At 51.2% G+C, this 27,052-nt stretch overlaps 1 protein-coding gene across 11 annotated transcripts in view; it reads left to right on the forward strand.

The window, feature by feature from the left end:
- Positions 1 to 8,332: 8,332 nt before the first annotated feature.
- Positions 8,333 to 27,052, forward strand: part of LOC137426576 (von Willebrand factor A domain-containing protein 5A) — a 161,095-nt gene continuing 142,375 nt past the window's right edge. For 4 of the 11 annotated variants that reach the window (XR_013623658.1, XM_078779293.1, XM_078779297.1 and 1 more), the window contains exons 1-2: positions 8,346 to 8,505; positions 13,129 to 13,195. Coding sequence is in view for 6 of the 11 variants with exons in the window: in XM_078779293.1 (XP_078635419.1) it covers positions 13,138 to 13,195 (58 nt within the window). In the remaining 5 variants the exon portion in view is untranslated. Of the gene's footprint in view, positions 8,536 to 12,591; positions 12,846 to 12,997; positions 13,022 to 13,128; positions 13,196 to 27,052 lie in introns of those variants that run through there. The other 7 variants (XR_013623659.1, XM_078779295.1, XM_078779298.1 and 4 more) reach the window with 5 other exon arrangements.

A 27,052-nucleotide genomic window follows, 5' to 3' on the forward strand; every position in this document is an offset into this window, starting at 1 on the left:
GCCACGCCCCCTCTCGCCTTTCCCGGGCAAACGCTCCGGGATAATGTGTGTATATATATTGCTGCCCGATAAACGGGCTTTTCAGAGTACCCGAGTTGTTTTGTTTCAATAAAGAAACTCGGACGAATTCCAGCTTTTTGTCACGTCCATTCTTCCGATTACGTGGGAGCACAGCTCCTACATTGGTGACCTACCGACATGGACACGGCAGTTGCCCTCAAACTACCTACCTTCTGGGAGGCTCACGCGGCAGTTTGGTTCGCCCAGGCGGACTCCCTGTTCGCCCTGCGAGGCATCACGGCCGACGACACCCGCTTCCACCATGTGGTAGCAGCGCTCGGCTCAGCCACCGCGGCCCACGCCCTGAGCCTCCTCGAGAGCCCGCCAGCCGCTGACAAATACGGCATGATTAAAAAGCTCCTCCTCGACGCTTTCGCCCTCTCATCAGTGGAATGCGCACGGCGCCTGCTCGACCTGCCCGAGCTCGGCGACACGCGCCCGTCCGAGCGAATGGACGACATGCTTTCGCTGCTCGGCGAGCACTCTCTGGCATTCCTGTTCCGGGAGCTGTTCCTCCGTCAGCTGCCTAGCCCGGTACGCCTCGCCCTGGCAAGCACGACGATCACGGATCCCCGCGCCCTCGCCAGGGAAGCCGACAAGATCTCCGCGGCAGGCCAACGCATTGCAGCAGCGACCTGGGGCCCACCGCCGTCCGACGCAACGCCCATGGCGCCCGAGCACCCGGCACGGTCGACGACCGAACTGCCGACGCAATTGGCGGCCGCTACGCCGAGCCGACCACCTCCAGCACGACGACCGGGGCCTCCACCTGACCAAGCGTGGCGTTACTATCATGCCAGGTTCGGACAGAAGGCCCGGACATGCCGACCCCCGTGCACCTTCGGCAGGCCGGGAAACGGCCGGGCCGGCGTTCATTACCAGCCATGAGCGCCGGCCACACGGGCAACTTACTTTTCATCACGGAGAAAGCATCCGGACGGCGCTTCCTGTGCGACACTGGCGCCCAACTGAGCGTCATACCCGCCTCCGATCAGGACAGGCAGTCCGCGGTTTGCGGCCCCTCCTTGGTTGCGGCCTAAGGATCGGCCATCCGCACCTTCGGCCCGTGCAACATCACCCTCTGCTTTGGCGGCCAACGCTTTAATTGGACCTTTGTAACCGCAAGCGTGCCCATGGCTCTGCTAGGCGCCGACTTCCTCTGTGCACACGGACTGCTGGTGGATGTCCAACAGCGTCGCCTCATCAACGCCGAGACCTTCAGCTCCCTGGTATGCACATTGAGCAGCTCCGCTCCGACCGAGCTGGCATGCGCCCTCCCGGCGGCGAACGAGTTTGCTCGCCTGCTCACGGAGTTCCCGGCCCTCACGCGGCCGACGTTTTCGGCCGTCGCAGTACGACATGGGATCGAGCACCACATACCAACCACGGGCCCGCCGGTCTACGCCAGAGCCTGCCGCCTCGACCCAGCCAAGCTCGCCATGGCCAAAGCCGAGTTCGACGCTTTGGAACACCTCGGCATCGTGCGGCGCTCCGATAGCGCGTGGGCTTCGCCACTACACATCGTCCCAAAGCCAGGGGGCGGCTGGCGCCCATGTGGCGACTACCGCCGCCTTAACGACGCTACCACCCCTGACAGGTATCCGATCCCGCACATCCAAGACTTCTCCGCCCGTCTGGCAGGACGGGTCATTTTTTCAAAAATCGATCTCATACGGGGATATCACCAGGTACCTGTCAGGGCGGCCGACATCCCTAAAACGGCCGTCATCACGCCGTTTGGCTTGTTCGAATTCCTGCGGATGCCGTTTGGCCTCACGAACGCGGCTCAGGCGTTCCAGCGCTTGATGGACGGCATGCTGAGTGACCTGCCGTTCCTCTTCGTTTACCTGGACGACATCCTCGTCGCCAGCACGTCCCGGGCCGAGCACCTCCTCCACCTCCGAACACTGTTCGGGTGCCTCAGCGAGCACGGCCTCATCGTCAACCCGGCCAAATGCCACTTCGGCACGACGGCCGTTGATTTTTTGGGCCACCACATCACCAAGAACGGGGCCGTGCCGCTGCCAACCAAGGTCGAGGCCATCACCACGTTTCCGCGTCCCCGCTCCATGAAGGCCCTGCAGGAATTCCTGGGAATGGTGAATTTCTATCACCGCTTCGTGCCCCGCGCTGCTCAACTCATGCGGCCCCTCTACGAAGCCCTCCGGGCCAAGCCGGCCAAGCACGACATCGTCTGGTCCGCAGCAATGGACGCGGCCTTCAAAAGCTCAAAGCGGGCCCTCGCCGACGCAACACTGCTCGCTCACCCGGTGCTCAACGCTCCCATCGCCCTCACCACGGATGCCTCTGACTACGCGGTGGGCGCCGTACATGAGCAATGGGTGAACGGGGTTTGGCAGCCACTCGCTTTTTTCAGCCGGCAGCTCCGGCCGAATGAGCTCAAATATAGCACGTTTGACCGTGAGCTCCTCGGTCTACACCTGGCCATTCGCCATTTCCGCCACCTCCTGGAGGGCCGACCCTTCACGGCGTTCGTCGACCACAAGCCAAGTTTACGCAATGGCCAAGGTCACGGAGCCGTGGTCGGCCCGCCAATAGCGCCACCTCTCCGCCGTGTCGGAGTTTACCACGGACATCCGGCACGTCGCCGGCAAAGACAACGCCGTGGCCGACTGTCTTTCTCGGGCCAGCGCGAACGCGGTCCACCTCGGCGTGGACTTTGCGCTTATGGCGGCGGACCAAACCACCGACACCACGGTGCAAGCCCTCCGGGCGGCGGACACGGGCCTCCGCCTGGCCGACATCCCCTTCGCGGACACTGTCCTGCTCTGCGACGTCTCCCAAGGCCAGCCTCGCCCCATCGTGCCCGTTACCTGGCAACGCCGCATCTTCGCCTCCCTCCACGACCTTTCCCACCCGGGCCGGAAAGCTTCCCAGAAGCTGGTGTCGGCGCGATTCGTCTGGCACGGCCTTCGACGGGACGTCCGCGATTGGACCAGCACCTGCACAGCCTGCCAACAGGCCAAGGTCCACCGACACACCCAGGCCCCGCTGGCACCTTTCACCGTGCCCGAACGACGTTTCGACCACGTCAACGTGGACCTGGTGGGCCCCCTCCCCCCATCACGGGGGTTCACACACCTGCTCACCATGGTGGACAGGACCACCAGGTGGCCGGAGGCCGTTCCCCTCGTCTCCACCACCACCGCCGACGTGGCGCAGGCTTTCATCGCCACCTGGGTCGCCCGCTTCGGCGCACCGGCGGACATCTCGTCAGACCGCGGACCGCAGTTCACCTCCGAGCTGTGGGGCGCGGTCGCCCGCAACCTGGGGGTCAAGCTCCACCGTACTACGGCCTACCGCCCCCAAGCCAACGGGTTGTGCGAGCGATTCCACCGCTCCATGAAGGCCGCGCTCATGGCCGGCCTTCAGGACGGCGGTTGGGCCGACCGGCTGCCGTGGGTCCTTTTGGGCCTCCGCACGGCCCCCAAGGAGGACCTCCGGGCATCCACCGCCGAGCTTGTCTACGGCCAGGCGCTATGCGTCCCGGGTGAATTCGTGCCCGACGCTACCAGTCCCTGGTCCGCAGCTCACCAGCGCTCGGACCTCCAGGAGGCCGCCTGACGGTTTGCCCCCTTGCCAACGTCCCACCACGGTGACCCCCAGTCCTACGTCCCCCCAGCGCTTCGCACAGCGGAGTACGTTTTTGTGCGTCATGACGCACATCGGGGGCCACTCCGGCCGCCGTACGACGGGCCCTTCCGGGTCCTGCGACGGGACAACAAGTCGTTCGTCATCGACATCGGCGGCAGGTCGGACCGGATTGCGGTGGACCGCCTCAAGCCGGCGCACGTGGACATCGACCAACCACCACGGTTGGCCCTTCCGCCGCGGCGAGGCCGCCCCCCGTCCACAGCGCCCCCCACTCGACCACCCACCACCACACCGGACCTCCCCCCCCCCCCCACGACCCGCCAGGGGTTGCTTCGGCCGGGTCATCAGGACCCCCCTTAAATTGACCCTGCCGGTGCAAGTCGATTCTGAGGGGACGTGTGTAGCGGCTACCGCTGGGTTTACACAATCGCCTTGCACCTACCAAGGACGCGGAGCGATCACCATGCCGGGCTCGTCCAGGTCGCCAGGGCAGGCCCGCTCTCAACTTGCCAGGCCTCGTCCGGGACGCCCGGGCATGCCCGGGCATGCCCGCCCTCGACTTGCCAGGCCGCGTCCAGGACGCCCGGCCACGCCCCCTCTCGCCTTTCCCGGGCAAACGCTCCGGGATAATGTGTGTATATATATTGCTGCCCGATAAACGGGCTTTTCAGAGTACCCGAGTTGTTTTGTTTCAATAAAGAAACTCGGACGAATTCCAGCTTTTTGTCGCGTCCATTCTTCCGATTACGTGGGAGCACAGCTCCTACACATACACACATACACACATACACACATACATACATACATACACACACACACACACACACACACACACACACACACACACACACACATACATACATACATACATACATACATACATACATACCCTGCATCCACCTTCGGTATCTCAGTAGAAAATTAAAATTATTTATTATTAATTATAATTTTAAAGCGCGGCGTTACGCGCGCTGCTTGCGAGCAAGGAGGAAGCGGACAAGCGGTAACTTATAAGCGTCTTTATTTCAGGAGCTCACTGTAACACTGGCGCGCTCCGGGCTGCGCGCCCGGTGTATGTCATGAGGCCACGCCTACCCCTCGGGCGTGGCCACCGCCCACTTGGTGCGCGGAATGATGTCACAACGCCAGTGGGCTTTTGTGTCCGCCACACGCGCCCCCCCAGAATTCCCGCGCACCTGGAGGGCCAGTTTGCGGGGCAGACGAATGACCCGGCCGAAGCGCCCCCTGGCGATCGGCGGCGTCCGGGGTGCAGGGATGACAGGTGGGATGCCCCTGGCTGCCCTTGGGATGGGTGCAGGACCGGGGGGCAGCGTGGCGGCGGGGCTGGGCGATGCCGGGGGTCCGCCCGCAGGGGGGCGGCCCCGACGTGGGGGTCGGGCCACTGGCGGTGGATGGTCCACGTCGAGGTGGGCCGGCTTGAGGCGGTCTACCGAAACGCGGTCAGGAGTACCGCAGATGTCCAGGGTGAAGTGCTTCGCCCCGGTCTCCAGCACGCGGAAAGGCCCGTCGTACGGGGGCTGCAGTGGTGTCCGGTGGGCATCGTGGCGGACGAAGACGTACTCCGCCGTGCGAAGCTCCGGGGCGACGTGCGTCGGTGGGTGCCCGTGGCATGCCGTTGGCACCGGGGCGAACCTCTGGGCGGTCTCTTGCTGAGCGGAGCGCTGCTGTGCCGCGGACCATGGTGCCGTGGAGTCGGGGAGGAACTCGCCCGGCACCCGCAGCGGTTGCCCGAAGACCAACTCCGCCGCGGATGCGCACAGGTCCGCCGCCATCGTCGTCGCCAAAGGCACGGCCTCCGGCCACCGGGTGGTGCGGTCCACCATGGTGAGGACATAGGTGAAACCCCGCGAGGGGGGCAGAGGTCCCACCAGGTCCACGTGGACGTGGTCAAACCGGCGTTCCGGCACCGTGCACGGGGCCAACGGGGCCTGGGTGTGCCGGTGCACCTTGGCGCGCTGGCACGCGAGGCACGTCCTGGCCCAGCCGCGGACGGCCTTCCGGAGGCCATGCCAGACGAACTTGTCAGCGATCAGCCTTTGGGAGGCCCTCACGCCCGGGTGGGACAGGCCGTGGATGGCGTCAAACACCTGGCGCTGCCAGCCCGCGGGCACGATGGGGCGAGGACGCCCGAGGGAGACGTCGCACAAGAGGGCCGCGCCCGCGCCGTCAAACGCCACCTCGGTGACGCGGAGGCCCGTGACGGCGGTCCGCAAGGCCTGGACGTCGGGGTCAGCGGCCTGGTCCACTGCCATCCGGGCATAGTCGATGCCGAGGTGGACTGCGTGGGCGACGGCCCGGGAAAGGCAATCCGCCACCGGGTTGTCCTTCCCCGCGACGTGTTGGATGTCCGTCGTGTACTCGGACACAGCCGAGAGGTGACGCTGCTGCCGGGCCGACCACGGCTCGGTGACCTTGCCCATCGCGAAGATCAGCGGCTTGTGGTTGACGAAGGCAGTGAACGCACGGCCCTCGAGCAGATGGCGGAAGTGCCTGACCGCCAAGTGAAGCCCGAGCAACTCGCGGTCGAAGGTACTGTAACGGCGTTCGGGCAGGCGAAGCTGCCGGTTCAGTCATCCGCGGCGGTGGGCCGCGGCGGTGGGCGGGGCATGGCGGCGGTCACGAGGTGCGTATCAGCATGCTGCGTATGCTGTATAAGCTGATGCTGTGGATCACGTCTCGGCCTGGACAAGACGTCTGCGCTTGACGTCGACCAGGAGCCCATTAGCGCACAGGAAGTCCGCGCCAAGCAGTGCCATGGGCACGTCGGCGGTGACGAACGTCCATCGGAAAACCTGCCCTCCGAACCGCAGAGAGAGGCAGCGTTTTTCGTACGTACGGATGGGCGTCCCATTCGCGGCAAGCAGCGCGGGGCCCCCACCCGCGGCGTGCTTGTCTGACGTGCTGGCGGGAACGACACTCACCTGCGCTCCCGTGTCGCACAGGTAACGGTGCCCGGAGAAGGTGTCCGTTATGAACAGCAGGCTGCTCGAATGGCCGGCGCTCATCGCCACTATTGAGCGCCGGCCCAGGCGTTTCCCGACCTGTTGAAGGAGCATGGCGGATGACACTGCCGAGCTTCGTGACCGAACTTGGCGTGGAACCAGCACCAGGTGGTGGAGCTGGAGGAGCGTGGCTGGCTCCGCCAGGCTGGTGGAGTTGGTGGGTTTCCCCGCGGTGGCGGTTTTCGCCGCGGCGGTGGGCGGGGCGTGGCGGCGGTCACGAGGTGCGTATCAGCATGCTGCGTATGCTGTATAAGCTGATGCTGTGGATCAGCAGCATCAGCAGCAGCATCAGCAGCAGCATCAGCAGCATCAGCCACGAGGGCCGTGACGGCCACGCCGACTCTCGCCCGCGTGTCCGAAGCGGCGAAGTACCTGTCCGCCTCGGTCGCCAATGCTCGGGGTTCCGTTAGCCCGGTCCCGGCCAACGCGAGGCGAACCTGCGCTGGAAGTTGGCGACGTAAAAGCGCCCGGAATAGAGAACCGGGGGCTTCGTCGCCCAACAGTGACAGCATATGGTCCATTCGGACCGACGGGCGCGTGTCACCGAGCTCGGGGAGATCCAGGAGGCGGTCGGCCCGTGCGTCGTCCGTGAGGCCGAACGTGGCTAGGAGTAGCCGCTTGAGTGCCTCGTACTTGTGGCCGTCCGGTGGGTGGCGAAAGACGGACACAACTCGAGCGGCCGTGCCGGGCCCGAGGGAGGCGACGACGTGGCAATAGCGCGTGTCATCGCCGGTGAGGCGCCGAAGCTGAAATTGGGCTTCGGCCTAGATGAACCAGACTTCGGCCTGAGCCTCCCAAAATTCGGGAAGTTTGATGAAGTTGGCCATGGCAATGGCGTCGCGTGTGGAAGGATCGCTCCGGCAGATCCAACGTCAAGGGGGTCACCAGTAAAGCGCGGCGTTACGCGCGCTGCTTTCGAGCAAGGAGGAAGCGGACAAGCGGTAACTTATAAGCGTCTTTATTTCAGGAGCTTACTGTAACACTGGCGCGCTCCGGGCTGCGCGCCCGGTGTATATCATGAGGCCACGCCTACCCCTCGGGCGTGGCCACCGCCCACTTGGTGCGCGGAATGATGTCACCACGCCAGTGGGCTTTTGTGTTCGCCACAATTTATTAATATTTATATTTATTATATTATTATTTATTATTATTTATTATATTATTATTAAAATTATTATATATTAAAATTATTTCGGTAAACATTGTTTCCGGCGCATTCCGTCGATGACGTATTTCGTTGCCTCGTCACACACACCGCACAAGAACACGAACGGACTGGACGATGTTATCCCTGTTCCTTTCGGTTATTAAGCGCACCGTCAGAGACTGGAAAGCAGCCGTTAAATCTGTCCATTTCATTCCCTTTACACTTCGATAATACTGTACTGAATAATCGCAAAGACGACTCCATTATTCGTACTGCTTGACTGTCAACATAGAAAGTACAAGTACGTCAACTTTAATTTATTATTGCCTCCAAATGCTTCCTCAGGATGGGAGACCGAACAACAACAAATAAAATCCATTGTGCATGATTTTTTTATTTTTTTTATTTTCCTTATCGTGTCTTTTATCTCATTTTGAACGCCCTTCAGGCTCGTGATCAGTGACGTCACGTCGTGATCAGTGACGTCACCCCGTGATCAGTGACGTCACCCCGTGACACCGTCAACGACACTTGATGGTTCATTGCTCGTCCTGGCTTTTTGAGGCCAGTCCGTGGCGTGGCCTTTTTTATGCTTTGGCCTGCCTTGCTCGTCCTGAGTACAAGAGGTTTTTGACGACGTGGGGAAAGAGCGACTGAACTGTGAGGAATCCATTTAATAAGCCAGTTAAGGTAGTGCTGATTGGTTGTTGGTAATGTGAATTAGGAATTGTCAGGTGACTAAGTGGTGAAATGTCATTAACACGTCGATGTGTTTACTGTTTTTACCGGTCCATCCAATAAGTTAAAAGGCATTCAAAAGGACCAGTTTTAATGTCTTACAGTAGGTTTATAGTCATGGGCGGTGTGTGCGATGCGTCCAATAAATACATCACCGAAATTCACCAAAAACCTTTTTTTTTATATTTTTTTAAATGTTTATACTCGTACACAATACAAATATGTTCAGGCAATAGTAAACGAAATTAGTAGTAAACAACTTAACGAGATTGCAAGGATTTGTAAAATGCTTGTACACTACTCGGAAATCCGGTCACGTGACTCCACATCATCAATCGAAATGCCGTAGTTTCGTGTTTCGATGCGTGTTTGGCCCCGAGTGTTGCAATTTGTGATGGTGGTGCTTTTCCGGCGACAGAATAGACCAGTTGAGGGAAATATAATTCGATGCGTACCGAGAAAGAATGGGGACAGGTGGTTACAGGGCTGGATGTAGAAATGGTTGGAAAACCGACCTTTGCTTTGGGCTTTGTATGACAATTGACATGTGGGTGTGTGTATGATGTAATTATCTTACGGGTGTGATTCTTCTCACTTGTATGATGAACACGTCACCTGTGTAAATTTAACATGCATCCAACTAGCCCAACCTTCCCCAAAGAACACGAAAATTTGAAAAAGTTCACCCTTCTCTCTCTCTCTCCTTCTCTTTCTCTTTCTTTCTCTTTTTCTCTTTCTCTTTCTCTTTCTCTTTCTCTCTCACATATCTTCCCCCTCCCCCCGACTCCTCTCCTCCACCAACCCTTCTACCCCCTCCCCCAACCCCTCTGCCCCCTCCCCAACCCCTCTGCCCCCTCCCCCAACCCCTCTGTCTCCTCCCCAACCCCTCTGCCTCCTCCCCAACCCCTCTGCCCCTCACCCAACCGCTCTCCTCCTTTCTTGGTGCTCTAATTTCTCCCCTCGTCACTATTTTCCTTCTCCTTGGTATTCCCATACTCCCCCATCCTTATCCACTCCTTACACGCTTCATGCTACTTAAAAGTGGGGTTGGGGGTAGGAATTGCAAGTGCAAATCGTGAAGCCACCAGTCGTGACCGGACCAGTCCAGCTCCTGCAAATGGTTGATTTGAGACTGCTGTGGTGCTTTGTGACCGTGTATTTGACTGATAAAATAGTCAGGTTCACTATGTTAACAAACATAATTTCGTTCAAAATTTTGGTAGATTAGCAAAACTATACATTTTTGGAATATTCAGAGCATGAGGAATCCAAAAATTAATGTTTACATTTGCATAGACACCTTTGCGAAAATGACACTCAGGACAGTGATGAAGACAGTCAGGTTCACTATGTTAACAAATATAATTTCTTTAAAAATTTTGGTAGATTAGCAAACCTGTACATTTTTGGAATCTTCAGAGCATGGAGAATCTGAAAATCAATGTTGGCATTTGCACAGACACCTGCATGGCCGCCATTTTGGATTTTGAAAATGGCCGCCATAAAATACATATTTTGCGCGACCTCGGCTTCTAGTCAACCTAGAGACTTAATTAAATATGCTAATCCTATGTTTTCTGGGTCAAGGAATCCAATAAAGGCCTCAAAATAGTGCTCAGGATTATAGAAAAGCAACAAACAAAGGTAATTGAAAACCATTGTCTTTATATTTGTGATATAACTGTATTACATAATACATGATATTGCAAGTCCTTTGAAGTTATAGGTTATAATAGGAAGTTATAGGTAGTATCAGATTGAACTATAAGTCCTATACACAGGATCTACGAGGTCTCTTCCATTCAGGAATATGCTTTTTCAGATCTTCATCACTGTCCTGAGTGTCATTTTCGCAAAGGTGTCTACGCAAATGTAAACATTAATTTTTGGATTCCTCATGCTCTGAATATTCCAAAAATGTATAGTTTTGCTAATCTACCAAAATTTTGAACGAAAAAACATAGTGAGCCTGACTAAAAGGAGGTGTTTTTAATTTCGAGCTTCTTGGTGCCAGCGTTAAATATTGTGCTCAAAAAGCACATGTGAATGTGCATTCATACTTTTATTGTTACTTCTACTTTTCATCCGAACTCTTCAACATCTACAAACATGCAAACCGACCCAAAATGCACAGTGGTACAACCTTGGGTAAGCTTGGCACTTGGCAGGGGAAAACTCTTGTGATAACTTCCCTAAACAAAGTTATTGTGATGGCAGCGACTACAGAGTACGAGGAGGCCTGGTGTTGGCTTAACGGTGAAGGTGGCTGACTTAAGATCATAGGGTCTTGAGTTGGAGCCCCTGTCGTGTCGCTAAAATAACACTGGCTGGATGGACTCGGACTGTCATCCTTCGGACGTTGGCAAAATGCCTCCCGGCTTTGAGTGTCCTGCGACGGAGTGGCGACCATCCAGGATTGGACTCCTTACCCAATGAAACTGCCTTGGCAACTCCATTGTCCCTCACGGTGTGAAAGGAGTGGTGATAATTATGAGAGTACGAGGAAGGGCGAAAGAAAGATAAAGAATCCCTCAAAATACATTTTATTTGTCGAGATGCAACATTTTGGCTGAGAGACAGAGAGACAGAGAGACAGAGAGACAGAGAGACAGAGAGACAGAGAGACAGAGAGACAGAGAGACAGAAAGACAGACACCGACCCAGAGACCGACCCACCTTTAAAGGCGGGGGTTGGCCTTTTTAGGGTACCTTGGTCCCCTTTTTGAAGCAATGTTTTATGGCCAGATGCCCTTCCTGCCGCCAACCCTGTTAGTCGCCTCTTGTCGCAATTACCAGTGAGCTGGTACTCAATTTGCCAACCTCGAAAGGATGACAGGCTGAGTCAACCCCCCTGGCGTTAATTCAGCAATCGACTGGGATTCGAACCCAGGATCCTAGGATCCCAAGCCTGCACCTTAACCGCTAAGCCAACACCAGGCTGATTGTAGGGGTGGGTAGTTGTGGGTGGGGGTGGGGAAGAGACAAGTAAAAATACTATACATAAAATACAAAAAAATAAAGAGATACATAAAAGGGACGGAAGAATAATGAACACAATTCAATGTTGAAAGCAAAGGTAAATTTGTGTCTGACTGGTCGAAAGTATGGCAGCATGCATTCCAGAGGTTGACTCAAAGTGTAGATACTTGGAGAATGTTTATTTGTCATCACGTGGGGAAAATTTCAAGTCACACACCAAAGCAATGTGATCAGAAGGGTGTGTGATGCTTGGCAGTGCAACGTGGGCCGATATCTCCTCATGCGAAGGCATCGGCAAGATCTGCACAATTTGCAGAGCGTCGCGCGAGCAAATAGTCCAGGCAAGTATTGGCAGCGAGTATGGTGGGACTAAACCGTGGAGATGATTACGATTTGAGGAGCATTAGTCTGCAGTATCGAGCATGGAAGAGGAAGAGGATATCTTTTTTGTTGTTGATGCGACAAGTGTGAAGGAATAGTCTGTGGCTTAGAAGCACAGCGATTGGAATATCTTCCTGCAGGGAGGATTGTAAAATGATTGTAGTGTTCAGTGTCGAGGTGGCTTGGGTGGGATCGCAGAGAAGGTGGATGGCACGTTGTTAGGTCATGCAGGACGGCATTAGTGATGTGTCGGAACAAAATGGAAAGGACATTAGAAAATAAGTTTACTGTGAGGAGTTGAAACATAAATGGAGGTGAAAAAAACCCCTGAAAAAAAGGAGTTGTGAGCTGATGGTTCCTGACAACGTTCCTCGAACAGGAAAAGGAATGGTTAGGAGGAAGTAGTGGGAAGGTTTTATGGGCAAAATAAGTGTTGTCAATCCTGTTTTACCAGAACCAGCACATTCTGGTAATTTATTTGCAGGGGAGTGGCAGGAAGAAGAAGGGATAGGGGATCAGTAAGAGTAAAATAGTTCAGGTGTGGTTATATGAGACACCATAAGGCGTTGATGAGCATCAGTCTTGGATGGGCATGAGACGGGGATTTGGTTTGTCAAGGCTTTGTCAGGAATCCTCGAGTTTGTCAAGGCCTTGTCAGGCAGGAATCCTAGAGTTTGTCAAGACCTTGTCAGGAATCCCAGAGTTTGTCAAGGCCTTGTCAGGCAGGAATCCTAGAGTTTGTCAAGGCTTTGTCAGGAATCCTAGAGTTTGTCAAGGCCTTGTCAGTCTGCATTGGTGGACAGTTCCAATGGCAGGTTTTATCAACTGAAAGTCTATAAACGTATACTATCCACCGTGAGAAGCAAAGTAACGACGTTTCGAGTGTTGACCCCTCATCAAGGGTAAGTGTATCGAGCAAAGAAGAGGAGGCTCTCGCTTGATTAAAAAGCAATGTTTTTATTTTTTATTTTTTATTTTTTACAACTGACATGTGCATATCAATTATATAAATTAATGCGGATTGCCCAACCCTGCCTCCTTTCATACCACACAGGTGTCTCTCCATATTTCTTCAAAGGTGAACATTTTCAAAATTGTATTCGACTTTCATTGGATCCCCCATTTTATGATCTTGTATTGAGTAATTACAATGTGTGACAAACTGTTCTTTCCATGTCTTTACAGAAGCTCAAGATGTTCTTTGACAACCAACGTTGTGGTTTACTTGCCAAGGTGGAACATGAGAGGACAGGTGAGAAATCCTTTTGTTGTTCTCCCTTTTCCTCATCATGGTTCCTTCCATATTGATGTGTTGCGAGCTATGGGGTTAGATATTGCACGAGTCGTTTGATGTGTTTTTTTTAATGTTCATTCATGTGGGCTGGGAGGATAGCCTTAGGTTATGTGCCCTCGCTGTTAAGCTGTCTAGCCTGGGTTCGAATCCTGACCCAGTTATAAACCACCACCTGGGTGTTTCACATGCAGGGTGAGGTATCAATATGTGTGCCGCCCCTGGGAAGGATGTTAAACCAGGCGACCCATCTTCTTGCATCTGTTTGTGGATGTTAAAGGTCCCACGGTGTCTTTCCTGAAGAGTCGGCTAGTTATCGCCGGCACCCTGAAACCAATTATAAATTCCCGCACCCTCAGGTGTAGGTCAGGCCTGGTGGCCAGCCAGCCCATTTGCCAGCTTTCCCTGGTCAGTGCCCTGAGAGGTGGGGAATAATTGGGGCTATATAGTAGTGATGGTAGTAGTAGGAGTAATAGTAGCAGTAGCAGTAGTCATTGTAACAGTAGTAGTCGTAATAGTAGTAGTAGTAGTGATAGCAGTAGCAGTGTTTTTGTTGGAAAGGCTTTAGGAATTTGCGCTCAGGGCTCAGGAAAGCTCAGGCAAACATAAGTTTCCTGCTTCATGTCGCTCAACTCCCTCATCCCTGCAAGTCCATGGTTTGAACTGCAGTAGACAAGGTAGAGCATTTTAAGGAGAAAGCACTACCAAGACAGATGGAGAGGTAAAAGAACACAAAAAAACCCAAAATAACTATTTCATACAAATAAGAGCAAAAAGGGCCTTCTGCAGAAAAACTGCAAAGTGCATAATTTATGGTCCAGGTTTCCTTAAACTTTTGAACAGTGTTACAATATTCTGCCGCCTTGTACTCTGAAACAATAGGTGAGTGTATTAAGCCCTTCAGGCCTACAGAACTGTTTCACGACATCCCCCTCGATTTTTGCCTTCCTGGTTTTATATATTGCCATTTTTCCACAGGCTAAAACAAAATTAACAAGGAGATCTCGTGACTTGCTTTGTTTCTTTACCGGGTGCCCAATGATAAAAAGTGTTGGAGAGAAGTGAAGCCAGAAACGCAAGAGCAAGTTTTTCATCAGTAAGAAAACTGGTTGAAGATGGTGGCATTGTATGTACAGTCGTGGCCAAAAATATTGGCACCCTTGCACTTTTTTCAAATAACTCACAATTTTCTCAAAAAATAAGTTGAAATTGACGAAAGTATTTGGTCTCCACAATTCATTATTTCAATGTTAATATTACAGAACCTTAGTTTTTGATTCAGAACTGAATCTATCCTTTTAAATCAGAAAATAAAAAGAAATGGTATTGACAAAATTGACACCCTCGATTTAATTAATATTTGGTACCGCGGCCTTTGGACAAAATAACTGCAGTCAAGCGCTTCCTCTAGCCATGAATAAGCTTCCTACACCTCTCGACTGGCAGTTTGTCCCACTCTTCTTGTGCAAACTGCTCCAGTTCTCCTAGATTTGCAGGGTGCCTGCTCCCAACTGCTGTTTTCAGATCTCCCAACAATGGGATTTAGATCTGGACTCATTGCTGGCCACTTCAGAACAGTCCAGCGTTTTGTCTTGAACCATTCCTGGGTGCTTTTTGAAATGTCAGGTCAGGCATGTAGAGCATGCGCCGGAGCAGCGCGTCGCCGCATCCACTTTCTGACGGCACTCCAGGGCAGGCCTGGGGATTTCAGATCTCATCGGTAACCGTTTTTCGGTTCCGTGATTTAAGTTATGGGAACCGATGGGAAACGTACTTTCGGTTCCGTGTTTTTGCTATCACGTTACCGACACGTTGTCTGTGTAATGAGTAGCACATACTTTGCAGCGAAGCAATGTTGTGACCAAGCCTTCCCCATCGCATTCCACTTCAAAATTGTCGCTGAATGACCATTTTCATAATGTTTTTAAGGCGACATTTTCGGGTTTTTTTCGCTTAGCAACGGATGCCATTTTGAAAAGGAAGTCTGATTTAGACCGATGCGCATGTCCGTCAAAGCGGAAGTCATATCGCGAACCTGAATGTGGGAAACTACATGCTATCTGCTTTGCCGGCCTAATTTTGTTGGAAATAAAACTCAACTTCTAAAATAGTTAGCTGAAAATCACACGTGAAGGTAAATACTACATCTTTTTGCCTTACACTGCCTTTCTGCGATGGGAAACGTACTTTCGGTTCCGTGTTTTTGCTATCACGTTACCGACACGCTACCGGTAACGATCGTTTCCATGAAGTCCGCAGGCCTGCAGGGGCCTCTATCTGGCCATCCCCCAAGCTGGTTCCTGGCCCATCTCTATCTTCTTCAGATGCCGATCAAACTGCTGCAGCCACGAAGCACACGGTCTGCCTGTTGGCCTCCTCCACTCACGAGGCTCCCTTGCTGAGAGTATCTGGTGAGCTGGATCAGCGTCTGTAAAACGAGCCACATGTCCATACAGCCGCAGCTGACACTCACGGACCATACAGGAAACAAATCTCATCTGAGTCTCTCTCAGCAACCGCTTGTTGGACACAAAGTCCGACCAGCGATAGCCAATGATTCTCCGAAGAGATTTGGTTCCAAAGGAGTTAAGTTTCATTCTCTGGCCCTTGGTAAGGGTCTGAGTCTTGCATCCGTAGAGCAAGACTGGAAGCACCAAGGACTTAAAGACTCTGATTTTTGTCCTCCTGCATAGATACCGACAGCGCCACACCCCATGATCCAGTGAATCCATGACTCCACAGGCCTGACCGAGACGTCTATCGACCTCTGGCTCACAACATGTGGAGGCATGAATAACACTGCCAAGGTAAGTGAATCTCTTTGTGACCTCAACATCTTCGCCACAAACGGGCACAGACAAGACAGCAGCATCCAGGATGTCATTGGAAGCCTGGATCTTGGTTTTGACCCAGGAAATCCATAATCCCAGTGGCTCCGCCTCCTCATTCAGTGCCTGGAGGGCCCACGTAAGAATCTCCAGCGTCTCTGCAAAGATGACGGCATCATCTGCAAAATCAAGGTCATAGATCTTGACACTCGCAAACGATGCACCACAGCCTGACCTTTCCGACATCCTCCCCAGAATCCAGTCCATACAAGCGCTGAATATTGTGGGAGCCAGTACACACCCCTGCCAAACTCCAGTAACAACTGGAAATAAGTCAGAGTTGGAGCCACCACACCTCACACCACTCAGTACCAGAGTGTAGTTCAGAGTTCAGAGATCAGAGATCAGATTGATCAGCATTGGTGGCAACCCACGAAGACCAAATAATCCTCCAGAGGGCATCCCGATTCACCGAATCAAACGCTTTGCGGCGATCAACATAGGCTGCAAGCAGCCCCTGGTGAAACTCTCACTTACATTCAGTGAGGACCCGAAGGGCAAGGATACGGTCAAGCGTTGACCTCTTTGGTGTAAAGCCCGACTGGTGTGGTTGCTGGTGCTCGAGCAGATGGCGACGAACCCTCTCAAGAATGATCCAAGCAAAGACCTTGCCCGGCACCGAGAGTAGCGTTTTTGAAGTGCCCTTTTTGAAGTTTGTTTGGGGTCATTGTCCTACTGCAAGACCCATGACCTTCGACGGAGACCCAGCTTTCTGACACTGGGTTGAACATTGCGCTCCAAAATGTCTTGGTAATCTCCTGATTTTATGATGCCATGCACACATTCAAGGTACCCAGTGACACAGGCAGCACAGCAACCCCAAAACATCTCTGAACCTCCTCCATGTTTAACTGTAGGAAAGGTGTTCTTTTATTTTAAGGCTTCATTTTGTTTTCTGTAAACATAGAGATGATGTGCTTTACCAAAAAGCTCTAATTTGGTCTCATCTGTCTGCAGGACATTCTCCCAGAAGGATTTTGGCTTGTTCAGGTGTGTTTTGGCAAACTCCAGTCGGGCTTTCTTATGTTGGTGGTCTTTCTGTCTTCTACTGACTTCTCTCCGGCCTTGCTCCCCCAGCTCTCTCTGTGCTCTGCCCCCAAATATTCCTCCAGGTCGCACAAGATCTGCCAGCAACCCTCTCATGGTTAAACTGCTAAAATCAAGACTCTCTGCTCACCTTCACTCTTTCAATCCTCTTTTCTCTCGCCTCTGGAACAAACTCCCTCACTCTCTTTAATCCCACTCCTCCCTCCAGGTCTTTAAAACAGCTGTTCACCACCATCTCTTATCTTCCCCCATCCAAAACCTTGATATTTTCTACCCCTGCTAATTCACCCCAGATCCACGTTTTTGAAATTCCAACTTCTTTCCTGGAAGTCCTTGCAGTGTCCATGTGTTTTATACCTCTCCCCACCACCCCCCCAAAAAAAGAAAAGAAAAGAAAAAGTCTCTCTCTCTCTCTCTCTCTCTCTCTCTCTCTCTCTCTCTCTCTCTCTCTCTCTCTCAACAGTGGGGTCCTCCATAGAACCCCCTTTTATTGAGTTGGCGACAGATGGTGTGAGTGGAAACAGTCGTACCTTGTGTCTGAAGGTCAGCTTCAATCTGTTTGGCAGTTGATCGAGCTGCTTTCTCCACCACTCGAACAATCCTTCGCTGCAATATTCGATCAAGTTTTCTCTTGCGGCCACGTCCAGGGAGGTTGGCTACAGTGCCATGGGCCTTAAACTTCCTGATAACATTGCGTACGGTGGACACAGGAACATCAAGGTCTCTGCAGATGGACTTGTAGCCTTGAGATTGTCCATGCTTGGCTACAATCTTGTGTCTGACCTCAGACAATTCTCTGGTTTTCTTTCTTTTCTCCGTGCTCATTGTGGTACACATAGTGACACAAAACAGCAGAATGACTCCTTTTCTCCATTTAAACTGGTTGAATGAGTGATTTAAAAAATATATTGCAGGCGCCTGCAACTCACCTTAGGTGAGTTCATTTCCAAAGTAAAGGAGAATCACCTGCTTGAAATCTAATTATTTCTAACAACTTCTAAAAGGTGCCAATAATATTGTCCGGGCCATTTTAGGATTTCTGTGTGGAATAAGCTAAGATTTTTCAGCTTTTTTGTTTTGTTCCACTGCAAACCAATGAAATACACATGTGGATACCAAAATATTTTTTAATTTCAACAATTTTCTGGAAGAAGTTGTGCATTATTTGAAAAAAAGTGCAAGGGTGCCAATATTTTTGGCCGTGACTATAGATGTGGAATATAGTTTCCTTTTCATCACAAAAGCAACATTCCTTTGGAAAGTTTGTGAAATGCCACATGATAGCTCCAGAGCTCAATGCACCATGTAGCAATCTCCGACAAGTCTGCCATCATTCTTGGCGTTGGGTAGAGATAGTGAATCCCAACATGGGTGAACAGTCGAAGGAAGTGGAAGAATCTCACGCCAGGGAGTATCGAATCGGTTTGCAGGAGCTATATCATGGAGCAATTGAATAACAGGTATATATTCTTCCTTGATAGCCCACAGAATGACATTTCAGCTGTGCCTGGGGCCTTACTCGTATTGTGTGAGTGGTGGCTGAGGGAGCTCGCAACATCGTGCTCCCATTTTTAAGTCCATGGAGTTACTGATGGACATCTGCATAGTTCCCCCCCCCCCCCCCAATTGGGATTCTATAGATACGCCAGGCAATCAGGTGGCAAGGAGCTTTTGACCTCTTCAAGTATCCTGGAGGGGATCCTGATTGTCCTTAGGTCCATTTTCTGCTGGGAGTTCCTCAGGTGAAAGAAAGCTTCTCTTCCCATCATTCAGAAGGTCTCCCACTGTGGATATGTTACCAGTTAAGAGCTTTCTTCTTCTTGAGAAGGAAGCCAGGATTTGGCCTTGGAGAAGAGGGTTGAGAATGAGCGGTTCTTCGAACAGGTCCTTGCTTGGATGAGGATCCTTTCTTTTTGTATCGACTACATGCCAGGCCTTCAGGATTTCTTGATAAAAGAGAGGCAATGTAGTACTAGACAGGCTCTGAAAGGTAATTATAAAAATATTTCTTTTGTACCCGAGATTGTGCAGTGGGCTGACCAAGATGGCGGGCCGCCATATTGGTAAGCCACCACATTGGGTTTTTTTTTCTTCTTATGAGCACCTCGTTAATAATCTTCAAAAAGGGTGTTATAACATGCCCAAACACCCAGTTTTCATCCTTGCAATCTGTTGGAGGTCCGGTCCGGGTGTATGCATGTAAAGTTTGGGACCGCTAGGTTTCATGGTTTTGGAGTTATGGAGGAGACAGACAGACAGACGAACTAACGGACAGACGGACACTGCCTTTTATAAATATATATATATATATATATATATATATATATATATTTTGTCACGCAACTCCGGTTAATATCAGAGTAGCGGATGGCCTAAACGGTCTTATTCGGAGGCAACTACCCAAACACGGCTATATGTCGCGTGGGAGGAAGAAGGAAAATGGAGGCTGTGGAAAAAGCTTACCTTCAGCGCACCGACGTAGCTCCGGTCCTGTAAGGGGATTAACTCAAGCGGGGCACAGGTTTAACAGGGGATGCAAAATAATACAAGGGTTTATTACAAACAAGTCAAGTGAATCCACTTGGATTCCGCCCAGGTTGGCACATGGAAATTATGATGTAGCATAATTATCATCTCGGGTCAAGATTTGAAATTATGCCATGGTTTTTGTAAAATTGCTACTAGTATTCACATTATGTACTTTCACCAAAACATACATCATCATAGAAACATACATAGAATTTGGGTCCTCTGGGTCATTTGGGTCCTCTGGGTCATTTGGGTCCTCTGGGTCATTTGGGTCCTCTGGGTCATTTGGGTCCTCTGGGTCATTTGGGTCCTCTGGGTCATTTGGGTCATTTGGGTCATTTGGGTCCTCTGGGTCATTTGGGTCCTCTGGGTCATTTGGGTCCTCTGGGTCATTTGGGTCCTCTGGGTCATTTGGGTCCTCTGGGTCATTTGGGTCATTTGGGTCCTCTGGGTCATTTGGGTCCTCTGGGTCATTTGGGTCCTCTGGGTCATTTGGGTCCTCTGGGTCCTCTGGGTCATTTGGGTCCTCTGGGTCATTTGGGTCCTCTGGGTCATTTGGGTCCTCTGGGTCATTTGGGTCCTCTGGGTCATTTGGGTCCTCTGGGTCATTTGGGTCCTCTGGGTCATTTGGGTCCTCTGGGTCATTTGGGTCCTCTGGGTCATTTGGGTCCTCTGGGTCATTTGGGTCCTCTGGGTCATTTGGGTCCTCTGGGTCATTTGGGTCCTCTGGGTCATTTGGGTCCTCTGGGTCATTTGGGTCCTCTGGGTCATTTGGGTCCTCTGGGTCATTTGGGTCCTCTGGGTCCTCTGGGTCATTTGGGTCCTCTGGGTCATTTGGGTCATTTGGGTCCTCTGGGTCATTTGGGTCATTTGGGTCCTCTGGGTCATTTGGGTCCTCTGGGTCATTTGGGTCATTTGGGTCCTCTGGGTCATTTGGGTCATTTGGGTCATTTGGGTCCTCTGGGTCATTTGGGTCCTCTGGGTCATTTGGGTCCTCTGGGTCCTCTGGGTCATTTGGGTCCTCTGGGTCATTTGGGTCCTCTGGGTCATTTGGGTCCTCTGGGTCATTTGGGTCCTCTGGGTCATTTGGGTCCTCTGGGTCATTTGGGTCCTCTGGGTCATTTGGGTCCTCTGGGTCCTCTGGGTCATTTGGGTCCTCTGGGTCCTCTGGGTCATTTGGGTCCTCTGGGTCATTTGGGTCCTCTGGGTCATTTGGGTCCTCTGGGTCATTTGGGTCCTCTGGGTCATTTGGGTCCTCTGGGTCCTCTGGGTCATTTGGGTCCTCTGGGTCATTTGGGTCATTTGGGTCCTCTGGGTCATTTGGGTCCTCTGGGTCATTTGGGTCCTCTGGGTCATTTGGGTCCTCTGGGTCATTTGGGTCCTCTGGGTCATTTGGGTCCTCTGGGTCATTTGGGTCCTCTGGGTCCTCTGGGTCCTCTGGGTCATTTGGGTCCTCTGGGTCATTTGGGTCCTCTGGGTCATTTGGGTCCTCTGGGTCATTTGGGTCCTCTGGGTCATTTGGGTCCTCTGGGTCATTTGGGTCCTCTGGGTCATTTGGGTCCTCTGGGTCATTTGGGTCCTCTGGGTCCTCTGGGTCATTTGGGTCCTCTGGGTCCTCTGGGTCATTTGGGTCCTCTGGGTCATTTGGGTCCTCTGGGTCATTTGGGTCCTCTGGGTCATTTGGGTCATTTGGGTCCTCTGGGTCATTTGGGTCCTCTGGGTCATTTGGGTCCTCTGGGTCATTTGGGTCCTATATTCCTATCCTATAACATATATATCTCCTATAACCTATCCTATAAATATAGATTTGATGACGTCATGTTTACACATCTGAGCGACAGAAATGAGCGACAGAAATGAGCGACAGAAATGGGTGACAGAAACTAGCTTCACTTTTGAGCGCCCGAAATTCCCAGGCAAACGCTATAACGCACCAGGTTTACAACCTGTGCGTTAATAAAAGTAAGGACAGGAAAATACGCGCCGATAATAAAATAAGGTGACTAAATTGGGATCCCACACACCGACTTCAGAAACAAGAACAAAGGAATGGAATTAATAAAAGAACACGTTCGTCATGTAATTGGGAAAGGTAATGTAGTGTGCAGTCTTATCTGTCTGTAGTCTTGCGTGTAACACGGCCCCACTCGCGTGCCACCAGGCCCCGCTCCAAGCCTCTCGCCGCTCCCACGAGGTCCGTGCACCAAGCTCCAAAGCACCAAGCACCGCTCCAAGCACCAGCACCGCTCCCAGCACCACGAGGTCCCACAGCAGGAAAAGCACCGCACGTCCAACGCAGGCTAGCGGCTCCAAGCGAGGTCGACCCTCAACTCGAGCACGAACACAGAACGATGAAGAACGCAAAGGGGGGACGAGAGCGCAAGTCCACTGCCAGAAGCAACTGCTCTGAACCAACTGCCGCGCAACTGCTCTGCACCAACTCAGACTCGCGTTTGGTGCTCGCTGATCTCTTTTTCCCAACTCGACCAACTGCCGCACAACTCACTCACTCTCTTCAAAGTCTGCCGCCCCTCGTATCACTCCGTGGCGGTGACGTCAGCCTTGGCGCACCACACAATCAGTGGCCTCCACCGAATCACAGGCCTGTGGTGTCGTCATAGCACGTGGCACTCGAGGTGGATAGGCCTGTCAGAGGTGTAAATGGCGGCGGCCATGCGGCGGTGACCTGGCCTGGTTTCCTTCTTAAGTCATGTCAGGGGAGGGCGTTATTTAGTGTTGCACTAGGGACCTATCTATGGTGTCTATAGGGTATGCGTGCCAAAAGGGACAAAGGTTTGGCTAACCAGGTGAGGACACACAGGGGCCCTACTCTTTAATCCCTAACTCTACTTAGCACACGAACCTCCTGGTAGGTTCACAAGCATACATCTTAACCCAACAAACGCCTACACATACTAACGTAAAGGTACATAGTGGGTTCTAGCTATCGCGACATCTCGAAGCATGTTACCTATTCAGATCTAGCTGCTCTACATATTGCTCTACCCCACCAGACATAACACAATATATATATACTAGCGGGGTCACCCGTGGGAATCCCACGGGCATGGATGTGTGTGACATTTCGACATATTGAGTTAGATGCTGCACATTCATTTTTACAAAATGGTTACTGGCAAGTCATCAGATCCAGAAATGGTGTGATGAACACTTTATTTATTTCACATAATATGTGACCCCTCACCCCTCTCCACCTGACACTCTCCTGTCTCCACCTAGCACTCCTCTCCTCTCCAAACCCTCACATCCCTCTCCTTTCCAATCCCTCACCTCTCCAATCCCTCACACTCCTCTCCTCTCCAATCCCTCACACGCCTCTCCAATCGCGCCTCACACTCCTCTCCAATCGCGCCTCACACTCCTCTCCAATCACGCCTCACACTCCTCTCCAATCGCACCTCACACTCCTCTCCAATCGCGCCTCACACTCCCCTCCAATCACTCCTCTCCAATCGTGCCTCACACTCCTCTCCAATCGCGCCTCACACTCCTCTCCAATCGCGCCTCACACTCCTCTCCAATCGCGCCTCACACTCCTCTCCAATCGCGCCTCACTCGCCTCTCCAATCGGCTTTCCCCGTCTCGTTTCTCTCGTTTTTCTCCCGTCTCGTTCTTTTTCTTGCTCCAAATCGGCCCATCTCGCCCGTCGGCCCGTCGGAATCGGAAATCGGCCCGTCTTGCTTTCGTGCTTGCACGTAAATAAATTGTGTTCATGACACCATTTCTGGATCTGATGACTTGCCAGTAACCATTTTGTAAAAATGAATGTGCAGCATCTAACTCAATATGTCGAAATGTCACACACATCCATGCCCGTGGGATTCCCACGGGTGACCCCGCAAGTTTGCATTGACGTTCGTCGATGGACTCGTTCGCCCGTCTCATTCGTTTTCTTGCTACATCCTGTTCAAGTCTGCGTTCTTCATCGATCGTCTCATTCATTTTGGAAATATAAGTTTCCACGCAGCGCATGAATTGTCACGATCCTCAAGAGGAATTTGTCTCGTAATCATCAAATGATAAATGGCAAGTAAATTACATTGTGAAAATTTAATATTTCAAACAGACCTATTTAAAGTGTATGCGCAAATAACTAATAAATAAAAAAACGAAGAAATATGTCTCGGTAATTTCCTGAACTCGGTAATTTCTCGGTAATTTTACTTCCGGCTAAAAATGTTGAATGAAATAAAAACGAAGAAATATATGTCGTTTTGTGACGACTGTCATCAAAGGTAAACGGTGAATTCACTCGGTTTATTCGGTTCGGCTCGGTTTAAAGAAAAAGCGATAATGTCGAAATGTTGACGTCTGTGTCATGTTGGGCGGTGTATGATACTTGTTGGCTGTTGGGCGGTGATATGGTGTATTTTTAAAAATATATCTCTGCGTTTTCCCGCGTTGCTGACACCGAGTCTAAAACCATGATGGTGAGTTATATTGGAGATAAAGGCGTGAGAGAGACTCAATGGCCTTGAAGTTACAGGCATTTGAGAATTCATTTCGTTCTATAAACGGCAACTTTCATCGGATTTTCTTCTCTTTTTTTTTCAACCGAGTCTAAAACTATGTTAGCGACTGTGAAAAATGAAATGATATATCGAATTTAAAATAGATATCGACACATTGCCGTCGGTGTCATGTTGGGCGGTGTATGATACACCATGACGCGATTTAAAAAAATATATCTCTGCATTTTCCCGCGTGTGTGGAATGTTTGTGGAAAATTAAAGATTTCAAATAAACCTATTTAAAGTGTATGCGCACATAACTAATAAAAAAAACGAAGAAATATCTCTCGGTAATTTCCTGAAACATATTTTACTTCCGGCTAATATGTTGAATGAAATAAAAACGAAGAAATATATGTCGGCATCATTGTTGACGTTTTTGTGACGACTATCATCAAACGAAATAGTAATATATCATAACGGAAAAGCAAAAGCGAATTTTTAATATATATCGACACATTGCCGGCGGTGTCATGTTGGGCGGTGTATGATACACCATGACGCGATTTTAAAAAATATATCTCTGCATTTTCCCGCGTGTGTGGATTGTTCTCAATTATTGCTGACACCGAGTCTAAAAGTAAAACCATCGATAAAAATGAAATCATATGGTGAGTTAGATTGGAGATAAAGGCGTGAGAGAGACTCAATGGCCTTGAAGTTACAGGCCTTTGAGAATTCATTTCGTTCTATAAACGGCAACTTTCATCGGATTTTCTTCCCGTTTTTTTTCAACCGAGTCTAAAACTATGTTAGCGACTGTGAAAAATGAAATGATTTATCGAATTTGATTTGAAATAAAACTGGGGGAGAGCAAGACACCACGGGCCTACAAAACAGGACTCAAAGCTATGCGAGTTAATAAAATGGTGGATATTTGTTTATAGCCACTCCCAGAATGGGTGGAGCTATGGGTGGAGCTACTCTGCAAACCGAGTAAGCCACACCCCGGACAGACACCCAACAGATAGACAGACAGACAGACAGACAGAATCATCTACGGCTATTATAATATAGATATATATATATATAATTTCAAAACACTTGGTCACAAGTGTGCCTCACTGACATCATCCCGTGTCTGCCCTTTACCCTCGATACGGTCAGCTAAGGTGGGCCAGCAGGGGCACATATGCCTCCACATGCAGCAGCTACACCTGGATGCATACATACCCCCAGCCAGTGAGAACACAGACGACAACAACAAAACCGCCTCCACTCCCAGAATCCACAGCCCCTCATCCACTCACTCACACACCAAAAAAAACCCCCAAAAAACAACCGACCACCACCCTTACAACATGCACCACTCAAACAAAAACACATTCATGCAAAACCACACCCACTCCTGCAACACACACACACACACACACACACACACACACACACACACACACACACACACACACACACACACACACACACACACACACCTCCATTTTTCTTCCACACTTAGTCACTACCCCTTTAGACTGAAATGAACCACCACCCACAACTTCAACCTACACCGTTTGACGTGCCTCCATAAACTTCCTCCATATCCAAAGAGCCTTTCAAGGCAACCTGGGCAACTTTGTCACATCCTCCTTCTTTCTGTACCACACACTCCAAGCCGAGCAAGAAATGCAGAAAAGGAATTGCCAATATACCCTCTACACCCCACCTCAAATGGCTGAGAAGAAACCCGCCAACCCTTCTCCCGACACTCTGCCTCCAGCTCACTGTACTTTCCTCTCTTCCTCTCATGCACCTACTCCATGTTCTCTTCCCAAGGTACAGACAATTCCCCGAAGATGACCTGTCTGGTTGCACCTGACCAAATGACAGTAAGGCCGCAACCTTTTCACACAGATCTCCTCTGGGAATACCAATCGTGGCTTTAGGTCTGCCACCACCTGCCAATCACAAGCATCTGACAGCCCTCTTGCTTTCCACCTCCTCCTCTTTCCACCTCTTACCACTTGGCCCTCTTTGACAAACAACACCTCTCCCCCATTGGTCTTCTCCACTCTTCTCTCTCTCGATCTCAGCACCTGTTGTTGCACCACCCACCTGCATGCACTACCACTGCCAGCACCTGATCATGCCGCCACTTGTATCTTCCTGCTGCCAATGCTACTGAGTATGCACCCAGTACATGCAGCACCGTTCCCAAACCTCCACACAAAGAACATCTCTCCTCCTGCAACAACCCTCACAATCGGAAGTTTACTGGTGACGGAAGCACATCATACGTTGCCCGCAACAGGAAACTCAACAATATTGGCTCCATCCTCCAAATCTCCTGCCACTTCAACATCCTCACCCGCACACCTTCCCACCTAGTCCAAGCACCTTGCTGTGCCTGTCTGACTGCTTTCACATATCTCCCCTCCTCCTCCTTTCTTCTCACCTCTCTCTCAACCATCTTCCTCCTCTCTTTCACACATGCCTTTCCCCATCGCTCATGCTTCATCCACCCCAAGCCATGCTTCCCGTGCTGTACCATCCCACAACCTGTTGCAACCGCTCCTCCATCTCATCCACCTCTGCTCTTGCATTCCACTTCCGACTTCCCTTCTTCTCTGGGAGAGCATTCTTTACCACTGAATCACTCGAATCCCGCAATATCATGAACTCCCGCACCCTCACCACCTTAAACTCCTCGGTTAATGATGTCAAGGAAAACTGGAGTTTTCCACCCTGACCATAAATATATATATATATATATATGTATATATATATATATATTTTTTTTTTTTTATCTTTTTTTTTTTCTTCACAGAATTAAACTCACACCCACACTTGGATTTGCTGTTTGTAGCAATCAAAGGAGTCATTCA

Source organism: Myxine glutinosa, chromosome 5 (genome assembly GCF_964187855.1).
Source record: "Myxine glutinosa chromosome 5, kmMyxGlut1.1, whole genome shotgun sequence".
Taxonomy (NCBI): Eukaryota; Metazoa; Chordata; class Myxini; order Myxiniformes; family Myxinidae; genus Myxine; species Myxine glutinosa.